This window comes from Haematobia irritans, chromosome 4 (genome assembly GCF_050003625.1).
Source record: "Haematobia irritans isolate KBUSLIRL chromosome 4, ASM5000362v1, whole genome shotgun sequence".
Classification (NCBI taxonomy): Eukaryota; Metazoa; Arthropoda; class Insecta; order Diptera; family Muscidae; genus Haematobia; species Haematobia irritans.
The window spans coordinates 53,200,678-53,213,261 of NC_134400.1; the positions used below are offsets into that span (position 1 = coordinate 53,200,678).

Below are 12,584 nucleotides of genomic sequence, written 5' to 3' on the forward strand. Positions count from 1 at the left end.
TTAATTTAATTAATTTATTTATTTTAATTGAGTTTTAAAAAATATTCAATTAAAAATGTAATTGATTCAACAAATTTTTTAATTGAAACAAAAATCAATCACAAAAATAATAGTATCAATTAATTTTTTAATTGGATCAATTAACTTTTTAATTAACCTTCAATTAATTTTTTAATTGATACTATCATTTCTGTGATTGAAGACATTTCAATTAAAATTTAATTGGATCAATTAATTTCGTGATTGAATCTGAAAATTTTTTTTTTTTGTGTGGGTATTTAAAATTCGGCCTGGCCGAACTTACTTCTGTATATATTTGTTTTTTGATCATCTTGAGTTGCATGCACACAAATAAATAATTCTTTTCTCCGAAACGAAACTTTAGACCAATGAAGATTTCTCCTATTGGTAAAAATGTGTCTTTAACTGCAAAAAATCTATGGTTATGGTTCCCGATTACCCTAAATAAATAGAAATTTGACTTCTGGCCGGATATTCATATTTCATCCAATATGGTATGCGATGTTAGTAAATGTTCTCCAACAATCATGCAGAAATTGGTCTATATCGTTCCATAGTTAGATATAGCCGCCATATAAACCGACAGCCCAAGATTTGACTTGTGAAGCCTCATGGAGGTACATCTGATGCGATTGAAATTCGGAAAATATGGGATTTGGATTTACTTATACTTATTACGTGGCCGATTGTACACTGAAAAAACTATTGTCGTGAGGCCAAAGATTTCATGTCCTTAAAATACGAAAGTAAATTTCGCTTAGAATAGAAGACGCATTTCTCTGATATAAAGTTTTTTCCCTTGTCGATAAACTTTTGAATAAAGTTATTTTGTCCCTATAGTTGAGTGATAAAACTAGAAGTGCCCATATGTAATAGATATTGTTAGTTAATGTGGTATCACAATGGACTGAATAGTCTAAGTGAACCTGAAACTAATCTAACCTAACATGGCTTTAATAATTCTGAAAAATTCTTCAAAACTAATGAAATCATCTTTAAAATTGTTGGCGTTTTGTATCTGCTTTATTTTAAAGACATTTTCCTTGAGGCATAGCATAATTTCTACGTGAAGTCGAGTCTGGAAATGTAAGTGCAATATTAAATTTATAATACTTTCAAAGCAATGTAACTTTTCGAAGACGATCGCTGCTACGAAGGGACAGGAAATTTGGGCTTATTTAGGAAAATTCGATACACTGGCAGAAAAAGTTTCGTTAATATGATGAATTTCTACGTTGTATGAAAGAAATTCTGCATTAAAATCAGCTAACGTAGCATTTCGTTAAAACCTGGGCTGTGGAGTCGGAGTCTGAAGATTTTGCTGGAGTCGGAGTCGAAAAATTTTATTTCTATAGAAAATTTTTGCAAGATTTTATTTCTATAGAAAATTTTTGCAAAATTTTATTTCTATAGAAAATTTTGCCAATGAAACAAATTCATTAATACAACGAATTTTTTCGTTATTGTAACGAAAGCCCTATATATCACATAAAAAGGCTTTAGATTTAAATATTTCCAATATTTTTTACTAGGAGTGTGCTCCGCCCCAAGGCATTAGCCTATTTAAGTTTTAACTCTAGAGATTTTGTTCAAATCGATTCAGATTTGGTCCAGGGTATAACATAAAATGTGTTTTTATAAATATATATGCAGAAGATTTTTGGTACACACAAAGAAAATTTCATTAAAATTTTCATTGATATAACGAAACAGTTTCATTAATATAATGAAAATATTCATTAATAGTACGAAATGTTACGTTGATTACCAGAAAATTCGTTATAATAACGAAAAATTTCGTTGTATTAACGAATTTGTTTCATTGGCTGACTTTTAACGACACATTTCGTTAATATAACGAAATTTTTTCTATTAGCGTATCTGTTCATATTATGACGGTTTAGGTCATAATTTAATTTATTGACAATAGTAGCCAATTTGTCTAAATTTCTTTTAGATTTCTAAAATTCGAACGTTTGTCGGTATGCAACTGACATCAAATGTGAAATTTAGAGTTAGTAATAATATAACTTATATCGGTCCATTTTTTGTGGAGGGTACCCTTATAATTAAAAATGAAAGTTATTAAAATTCGATTTATTATATTATCCGGAGTCGAGGCTGATGCAAAATGCTGGAGTAGGAGTTGAGCAAAATTGGCTCGACTCCACAGCCCTGGTTAAAATAACGTAATTTTACGATATATTTACGAAACCACTTATGAAATGCAATTCGTAGTATTAACGAATTATTACGTTATAATAACGTAGCCTTTTCGTTGTATTTACTAAAATTATTCGTTGTATGAATGAAACATATTCATTGTATGGATGTGGGTTATAACATACGTTGCATGAATGAAAAATTTTCATTGTATGAACCCAGTTTTTTCATTGTCTGAATGAAAGACGTACGTTGTATCAATGAAAACGAACGTTACACACACAAAGAAATTTTCATTAAAATTGAGCCAACGAAAACTTTTCATTGATATAACGAAACATTTTCATTAATACAATGAAAATATGATACGTTGATTAAGAGAAACATCGTTATAGTAACGAAAAATTTCGTTGTATTAACGAATTTGTTTCATTGGCTCAGTTATAACGACACATTTCGTTAATATGACGAAACTTATTCCGTTAGCGCATTAATGAAACCTAACGAATTATTGCATTTAAGTTTAGTCATTGGTAGTGTATTATTTTTTGTTAAGATCTTTGAAATATATTTTAAATACAGTAGGAAATAATATTTATTGATAAATTAAGTAATTCAATAATCATATATTGTGACTTTCACTTAAGCAAAAAAAAAAACTTCTTATATCTAAGACCAAAGTTTACTTTTCCAAACACAAGGTTTCCTTTTAACGATCGATTTCATTATATTAACGATCACTTTCGTTTTTATAATGAAAAATTTCGTTATTTTAACGAAAAGTAATCAATGAGGCCCGTTCGTTAATATTACGAAGCAGTTTCCTATCAATGTATGACAAACGTGAATTTCATTGTCTACAATTCCGATTCGAAAAAAATCATTTCCAGTAGTTTGTATTTAATAAAAATTACCATTTTACAAACCAAATTCGAACTGTAATTGTGGCTCAACACAAAAATCACAATAGTGTAATGATGAGAAAAGTAGATGTCACGGTTGTAAAATTTCAAGTGGAAAAGTCGTGCATATCGTCCGTGTCTATGAGCTCTTAAACTACAATCTTTCATTATTTACTTCGACATGTTGAAATTTGCATTCTGCTTGATTTCGTAAAAATATGATCGATTGATTCACTATACGATGGAGACGACGACAGTGGTGGTATGCAATGAGTGGCAACATTGGTTCATCTGACGCTAAGTTCGTCGATCGCACTGTCACGTCAGTCGCATGTCAAACGGTTGGGCAACCACAAAGCAAACAGAGCTGAAATTGAAGCAAACACACAATGCGCGTAATCGGGGGCTACCACAACAGACGACGAGGAGGAGGGGACGATGACAACCAAACGACAACAAATGAGTTAGTATGGACTGCTTGCTGGCTAGCTTTGTTATTGTTTTCGCTTTTTTTTGTCGGTTTGGAGACGACTACGGGAACAACAAGAACAACAGCAACAAAAATACTACGACGATGATGACAACAACAGAAACAAATGGACTACGGCGACGACGACAATGGCAATGACGTTGGAGCATGCCACACATACTAAGGCCAGTGAGCAAACATACAACCAGTCGACAGCCCCAAGTCTCCAACAACAACACACAATACCACACCATACCTCACCGCACCACACCGTACTGAATCGATGACAGTAGTACCACAAAATACAACACAGTAACAACATTCATCCAAGCACCACTACGGCCACCAGCCACCAGCAGCAGCAAGCAGCAACGTTGGCGGTGTGTTAAATAAAAAAACATACGAAATTAGTACAATTCGTGATTTCAACGGTGAACGACGACGAAACGGTACGTATGTGCGCGCTCCAATGTGTTAAACAACAAAATCAAGTTGCGGCTGCTGCAAAACCAATAGCGAACACCAACAACAATAGCAACGAGAGAAAACCCGAAATACAGCATCATCACGAAACGGAAAGGCAAGCAGGCAGGCACTGCTGAAGAAACCCAAAACCAGTTAAGATTAACGTAAATTTTTGGTCAAACACCAGCACGCAAAACAAGTAACAAACACTCATCATCCGTGTCGTTCGTCTGCCGAAAACCAAACCCGCTTGGAGCTCCACAACTACAACGAAGGCACGGTGGGTACAACACAGGATAGGGGAAAGTAGCAGGAATAAATCTTCAAACATTTGTTGGAAGTCCACAGCCAGCTAACCTGTTGCTCGTTCCTATGTACGGGCCAGGTCAGCAGCAACAGCCCCAACCTGTATTCCATATTTCAATTTAGTGAACCCCTCCCCACCAAAATCCCAAATCCTAGCCACTGAAAACAAAGTTGCAAAACCCTTGGACTCCAACACCACCAGCGATATGTACAACAAAGGAAACAACAATTCTGGTTCATCCGCAACAAATGCTACCTCCACCACAGCTGCCGCGGCCACCGCTAGTAGCCCAAGTAACAATTCCACAGCTGGCTCCAATGATCGCATCGAGTGGTCACGTGCCACCATACTCGGTTTCATTGAAGACTATAGGCGACAACGTGTACTTTGGGATCCCAATACCAAGGGCTATCACATCAAACAGACCAAATACGAAGCCTTGAAGGCTCTGGGCCAAAAGTATGGGGCCGAGATCCGTTCAATTCGCTCGAAAATAAAGAGTTTACGTTCCTCATTCCATCGAGAACATGGTAAGGTGATTAATGGCAGACGCAAGGGTCTCAACTATCAGCCCATGTGGTTTGCCTATGATGCCATACGTTTCATATTAGATGGTGAGACTGGGGACTCCGATGAGGCCGAGGGGGCACCCAAGAATGAGACTTTGGACAGTACCACCAGTGAGAGTACCAATCACAATAACACCAGTGGCAGCTTGGGGCTATTGGGTTGGAGCGGCACTGGCCATGCTGTGACGGATGAGGAACTATTGGAGGAACGTAAAATTTCTAGTCGTGACATTGAACACTTCAATAATCATTTCTTGGCACTGGGCCTGCAAGCTCGTCATCCCATGGCAATGTTGGCGGCAGTGGAAGCAGCTGCCGCTGCGTCAGCTCTCTCAGTCGTTGCTCAAGAGAAACGTCTACAAGAGCAAGATTATGCTCTCCTCAAACACCACCAGCAGCAGCAACAACGAAAACAAAAGTCTGATAACGACAATAATGATGATGATGATGCAGAGGGAGGTGAGAACAACGAAGACGAAGGTGGTAATAAACACGGTGACTCTTCTACACCACCTCAGCTAAAAATTATCGAATTATCCACCATCAACAACAACAGTAATACAAATAACAAAAACAGTGCCAACCTTACCTCCACGTTATTGTCATCGTCGTCTTCTTCTCTCGTCGCCGCTGTAGCAGCAGCGGCCGCTGCAGCAACGCTCAACCCAATTTCGAAACCCTTTGCAAGTCCAAAACCTTCATCGCCATTAAATGTGGCTCCAACAACAACAGCAACTATATCTACCACACCACCACCTTCTGCCCTACACGTCCCGCCACCACCCTCGTCGTCAACCCAATCTCAACTTACACCACCAGCACCACAACCAAATCAGCCGTCCTCCTCAATAACAACAGCGAATACGTGCTCTCCAGAAAATTATAATGTTTTACACGGATCACGTAGCTTAGATGAAAATTCTGCCGCCGTTAGTATTGGCAACATTGCGAGTGGCGCGACTGCAATTTCCAGTCTTCCGATAACGGCTGTGGTAAGTAATGCTCAATGCCCGTAGTAAATAATCGTAGCCCCATAGTAATTTGGTTGTCCCACACACTCTGTTCGTCCATGTTGATGCCATTGTTTTGCTTTTTTTGTTCATTTCATATCTCTGCCTTAATTGTTGTTTTTGTTTTGTTTTTAATATTATGACCAGAAATGATCGATTACACTCGGCAAAAATTCACAGTATTCTTTTTTTCTGGAAGCATTTGCTTTTTAAAAAACAGGTACATTTCTCGTCAATAGGGATACAACGGCATATCGTTTATATTTTCCGTTTTGAGGAAAGTCCCATACATGGTAAATACCCAACTTGATGGGGAGTTACTGTGGTGCAGTGGTCTGCATTAGAGGTGTGCACGTGACACGAAATTGTCGTGAATCACGAAAACTTTCGTGATATTTTTCGTGAGTCACGGTATTTTTCGTGAGTCACGGCATTTCGTGCGTGTGTACAAATTTTCTTTTCGTGAGTGTGCATGAGTCCTACCAAACACTATCTTGCGTGGTTGAAATGTTTCCGTCGTGAGTGTGCGTGAGCGTGAGTAAAATAAAATGTAATTGATGGTGTCAAACAGCTGAAGTGAAGTCAGATAATCAATAAAAAAGGAATTGTGGAACAATGGGAGCGAAAGTGAAGGAACTAGCAGCGATCGTTTGGTCAATCGTTCATTGTAACTAGTTCCTTCCGGGAACAAAAAGAAATCATTCGGTGCCACAGAACTATTAGGGCAGATGACTCATCACATCGATGTTTTGAGTGCTCAAACATGCAGTTGTGTGAGCCCATGTATGGGAGCTCGTATTGTCGTGGTGAAGAGAGAGATCCGCTTTCGGCGGTTGGATTTCTTGATTTCTTGGAAAACAACTGGCTGTGTACCACTCAGAATTGACTGTTCTGAGTTGTTCTGGTGGTACGATTGGGACATGTCAAGTTTTTCCGAAAATTCAGGGGATCATTTGCATGGACGTGCTTCGTGCGGGAGTAACTTTTGATCGATTTGCCTCATCTTAAAACACATTCGACTGCTGTTTACTTTCGACGATTCATCATCTGTCACGATGTCATAGACGTGTTTTGAAGCACAGCGATCGCATGTTTGGAGCATTTATTTCGACCCATCGACAAGCGAAATTGTGTGGAATCCAAAGCGAACAATATGTTTTCAATAGGTCACATGACGATTTTGCAATATCAGCTGGTGCACAGTATCAACGGATTCCGGAACAACAACTCATTTTGGACGACCTTCGCGAATTTCGTCTTATAGTGAACTACGACCTCGTTTGAATTCACCCTTCATACCATCGATAAGCATTGGTCCTTGACGGATCTTCATCGCCAAAAATTGAATTAAATTCATCGATACACTATTGTTAAGTTAATAGTCGAAAGTTGTAAAAAAAAATCTCACGATCATATTTACGATTTAATTCCATTCCATTTATGTGAGATGAAATAACGCTCGTATGTCAAAACGTTCTGAGTACGTATAACCTCAAAAATGTCAAGCTTTACGATAGAGCTGTCAGTTGGCAGATTGCAACACTAGGGTTGCCCGATCAGGAAATATAAAAGGCAACGGTCAAGAGACGTTTCCCGTTTCGTTGATCTGGACAGCATTTACTTTCAACAAAACAACGCAACGGAGCAACGGGTTTCAGTAAATTAAACGATCCCAATAAACACAAACGTTTGAAAAATGCTAAATTTCAAAAATTTTTCAAACATTTTTTCAAAGGATTAGTGTAATATTCAAGTTGAGAAATTGTTGAGAAAATCGCGTTCTCAACAAAAAAACAGACATTACCCTCAACAGTAAAATTCAACACATTAGCAATAATTTCTCAAGTGTTATCCTCAAATTGAAATGCATCGCTACTCAATAATTTCTCAAACAATTTTCGATGCGAGTCAAATTAAAAATTAACATCCTTGCAAATACTTTTCAACCAAAATTTGTATGAATGATATCCCCACATCAAATTGAAAGTCAAAGCCAAAATTCTATGAATTTTGTATAATTTATTAATTTTCGTCGAAATAAAATATATAATAATACACTACACTGCAATACCAATTGAAAAATAATATTATTAAACATATCAACAAATAAGAACAAAACCACAAAAAATTAAATATCTTAAACATTATTTGTAAACACTGATAATTCGATTTCCTTCCTGTTGGTGTCATAAAACAGCATTAAAATTTATTAATATGCGGGCAATTTGAAATTAGAACGTGCTGGACCGCGTGTTGGAATAGATTTCCAGCAGAAGGAATTCATAAAATATCCATTTTAAACTGATAATAGGATGTAAATTAAACTGACGATGTGATGCACATTTTCATCCATAAATTGTTGATTTTAACAATTTTAATTGGTTGCACTTTGAAATGTTTTTCTTGTCGATAAGCTACTCATTTTTCATTGGTCAGCTTCTTAATGTTTGCAAGAATGTAGCATCCAAAGACTTTAGTTTTCTGCAAAGAGATTTAAATTTAGTGACTTCTCTAAAGAGTTGATTTAATTTTTCATATAGAATTACCAACTATTATAAACTATTTGAAGCAGTTCCAGTCAATTGTCCAACTTTTTTCATCGATCAGCTTTTTTCAAGAACGTAGAATCTATAATTTTAGTTTTCTGCAAAGACAATATATACATTTAGTGACTTCCTTAAAGTTTTATTTCATTTTTTATTTTCACTAACCTATTATTATAAACTATTTGGAGAAAATTCAGTTATTTGTCTAAAATTTTCCAATTTTTTTCTTCCAATTGACCACGAACTTCGTTGCACAAATAAGTAATGAAAACCACATGTTTTTTTCGTTGCATTTTAGGGTAGTGTTTTGTCAAAGTTTTCTCATATTATCTGCAACACCTTTCAAAGATTTCATCAACATTTTGGCAAATTGGAAGTAATTCGCAAAACAATTTGAAGATGTATTGAAGATGAGCTGTTTCAAGCCAAGTTGAATTTATGTTGAAAATTATATTTACCCTGAAACTGAAAAGTTGTTGTATTTGAAAAACGCTCATCCTGTGTTTATTGGGATATTCCCGAAATTAACATAAAAAAGATACAATCCCGTAATATAAAGGCAACCCTCGTATACTTTTGTAATCCTAATTGTGATATTGTGTCTTCTCTGCTAAGGCTATCATCTTCACAAATAAATTAATTTGATAACAATATCGCAACTAAGAATGGATTAAACGTAACGGAGTTTGTAAAAGACGCTCAATATGTGACAGTACAGTTTGAAGTTTGAACTCTATAACCCTGGCGAGCCTTGCAACTCCTTTGCCTTGAGCACGATTTTAAATATACATACGTTGCATACTTTCATAGGAAATTGGAGACATCACTCGCCGAACCATTTTAGTTGTTGTTGCAGTTTTGTATGGATCACCACCATGGTAATTGTCAACGTTACCCATATCGTTATAATGATTTATAGTGGAATACACAAAAAATTGTGTTGTGCCAGTGAAAACTAATGCAACTCGTGCTGCTTAGAGAAATTTCTCCATCCCCTAAGACTCTTTAAGACAATGGAAAATCCTACTGAAACGAATAATATTATCACTTCTGAACCTGTTAATTTATTTGTTTTTTTTCTTTCTTCTTTTTAATTACCGTGGATGTTACCATTGATGATAATTCATATCACTACCAATTTTCATATACGATCTCTCGCTCAAATCTTAATTATACTGCAGAAGTAGCACCTTGAGGCTCCAATAATATATATTCTCCATCTGCAATCCTGGAACGGTTCCGTCACATAGTTCAAAGAAAGTTATTTTTTGAATGCATGGTGCATGCTAATTCTGGGTTCCTGAATTTATTTTTAAAAGAAACCCTAGTTTTGATATAGAACGCTTGGGTTAGGTTAAAGTGGCAGCCCGATTAAGTTTCAGGCTCACTTAGACTATTCAGTCCATTGTGATAACATTTAACTAAAAGTACCTATTACATATGGGCACTTCAAGTTTTAACCACTGAACCTTCTCTATTAGTTTCTTTTGTTGAACCAACCAGATTGTTCCAAAAACATTAACAGACTGCTTAAGATATAGAACGCTTAACCTCGCGTTTTCTTCCACTGCGAACTTATAGATAAATTAAAAAAATCATATGACGTTCTTTAAAAAAATAATTATGACAATGCTTTCTCCAAACCTCTCAACACGCTAACGTCAGTACTGTTTATCGCTATTTTCCAATGTCTATTATTTCAATCGAAATCGACAGTCGATCGTTTTTTGGGTGTAACCTGTGCGACCGCCAGTAATACAGATAATGCAAAAGACCCACATCAATAGGTTCGCTTGTTTTTGTTGCACACCGTATTTACTCATTTGCAACTCAAAACCGTTGAACAGAGCCGTTTGTCTAGTTTCTCTCCCATTCTCTGTTTGTTTTGCGTTTTCATTTTGGTTCGTCAATGTGTGTTAATAATTCGGCCTCTGACAATACACACAAATGTATTTCGTTCGATGATACTTGACAGTTGCACACCTATAGGATGTCATTTCCAGCAGTATGTGACAGTGGGATGAAATTACAATCACGAGTGCATTAGAAATGCATTAGAATGACCACAGCTACACTATTGACAAACGTTTACCATAGAGTTGGGAGAAAATTCGCTTATGTTTGTAGACTTCGCCTAAGATTTAGAATGTGGTCTTTAGAGTCATTTACAAAAATTTACTACACGAAAGTCTATACCTCTTGCATAAGCCGGACATTATAATTCATGTCAATAGGTTGTGCAAACTCGCCTAGTAGGTAGCCGTTATAATATATATCAGGAGCGATAACTGACGTCTTGAGCATATCTAGTGGGTGTTTTAAGTTTAAATTGTGAATTCGAAGGTAGCTAGGACATACCAACAGATTCTAATTCTCCTGTAACATGTAATGTAGTTCCTACCCTTACTAAATCATCGGCTTTGAAGTTCCCTGGTTTGTACCTCTTGGTCAGAAATCAATATGAGGTGGATAGTGAGCTACTTGACCTTCTCGTCAATAGATTTGCGGCAGTCTATAGCCGTTTTTGAGTTAAGGAGCACAGAGCAAGTTATCGTGGCTGAGTATATATTTATGCAAACATTTGTTGCAACTTTACATCTTAACCACCTCTTTTATTGCTAACTGAAAACTACTACATTTATTAGATATTTTTTTCGCGATACTATGTTCAGTGCCTTTCGAAGTATACAATAAAACTAGAAATCTATATAACTTTTACCCGCTTTAGAACAACAACTTATTTGGGACGACCTTTACGAAATTCATCTTGGAGTGAACTACGACCTCGATTGAATTCACCGTACCATCGATAAACACTGGTCCTTGACGGAGCTTCATCACCAAAAATTGAATTAAGTTTAACAATACACTGTTGTTGAGTTAATTCATGACGAAAGTTGTAAAAAAATCGTATGAAAATGTTCACGAATTAATTCCATGTTTTGGTCGAGATGAATCTTTTAAGTTGATGTAAACTACACAAATAGCGCTCGATTGTCAAAACGTTCTGTGTGTGTCAAGCTTTACGACAGAGCTGTCAGTTGGCAGATTGCAACACTAGGGTTGCCCAATCCCGAAATATGAAAGGCAACTCTCGTATACTTTTGAACTCCTAATCAGTGTTGCCAGTATTGGGGATATTGTATCGTGGATGGGGAAGAAATTTTTGAGTTGGGGAATTGTTTGGGAATTTCCATAAATTTGGGGATTTTTGTAAGGATTTTCTCTAAATCGATTCAGTATAATAAATCAGATTTACAATATTGATTTACATATTAATTTCTAATTTATTAAAAAAGAAGCACAATAATTCAAAAAGATTTGAAAAAGAAAATCTATATAACTTTTATTCTATGTGAGCCTCGCTTCACTTTTGGGAAATGGCTTTTCAAACTTCTAGTCTAACTTCTTTTCAAACCTCTAGCCGTGCAACAGCGATAGTTCATGAATGCAACATCGCATTAAGGGAATATGTTACTGTTTTACCACTCTCATGTTGAGTTAAATACACCTTAGCAGTATTTGGCTTTTGAGCGTTTTGACACATTTATCCACCGTAGACTTCTTATGGCTGGATCTCGGTATCTTTAACGAATTTCCCAAATAATCTGTTTGCAGTCCCTATTTCCAAGCTAGGCTCCAAAATCTCATTCCCAAAACACTCCCTTCATACACCATCACCCGCAGTTTGTATTTGGCCCAGATGTTCCCTCAACTCTAGGTACACGGTCACGATTCCCGCGCCCTTCTGCTTACCCACTTACTCTCTTACAGTAATTCTCCAGACGTGTTTTGCTTAGTAAATCACACCATAGCATTAGAATCCCCATTCAAACCCTTATGCAGCACTCTACTACATTCATCCAATTTAGCCCACGTATCCTCTATGGGATTTGCGTATTCTATCGCCAATTCATTTGCCTAATGATCCTGCCACATTACCACTAATCGTCGTTAGCATTTTTAATTGCAACACGATGACACCATAATATCTTCTGTTGCCTTCATTGTCTTCCGGCTATCCACAAAAATGCTCACATTATTTGGCCTCGAGATTTTTTGAGACATTTTCCACACATTCCGTTAAGGCTGCGCTGAGCAGGAGTCTTGCAATTCTCCTTGTCCACCTTAG

General features: G+C 36.5%; 1 protein-coding gene and 2 long non-coding RNA genes across 4 annotated transcripts in view; 1 reads left to right on the plus strand and 2 right to left on the minus strand.

The window, feature by feature from the left end:
- Window positions 1-5,614, minus strand: part of LOC142232635 (uncharacterized) — a 105,586-nt gene extending 99,972 nt beyond the window's left edge. Inside the window, exon 1 of the long non-coding RNA XR_012721150.1 lies at window positions 5,486-5,614. This is a non-coding gene — a long non-coding RNA (uncharacterized LOC142232635). The remainder of the gene's footprint in view (window positions 1-5,485) is intronic.
- Window positions 3,744-12,584, plus strand: part of Dyro (Dpt-YFP repressor by overexpression) — a 33,995-nt gene continuing 25,154 nt past the window's right edge. The window contains exon 1 of one of the 2 annotated variants that reach the window (XM_075303274.1): window positions 3,744-5,888. In XM_075303274.1, coding sequence (XP_075159389.1) covers window positions 4,533-5,888 — 1,356 coding nt within the window. In that variant the 5' untranslated portion in view covers window positions 3,744-4,532. The remainder of the gene's footprint in view (window positions 5,889-12,584) is intronic. The other variant, XM_075303273.1, reaches the window with a different exon arrangement.
- Window positions 7,906-8,552, minus strand: LOC142232636 (uncharacterized). The gene is made up of 2 exons (XR_012721151.1): window positions 8,453-8,552; window positions 7,906-8,387 (listed from the first exon to the last, which is right to left on the minus strand). It is a non-coding gene; the product is annotated as an uncharacterized LOC142232636 (long non-coding RNA).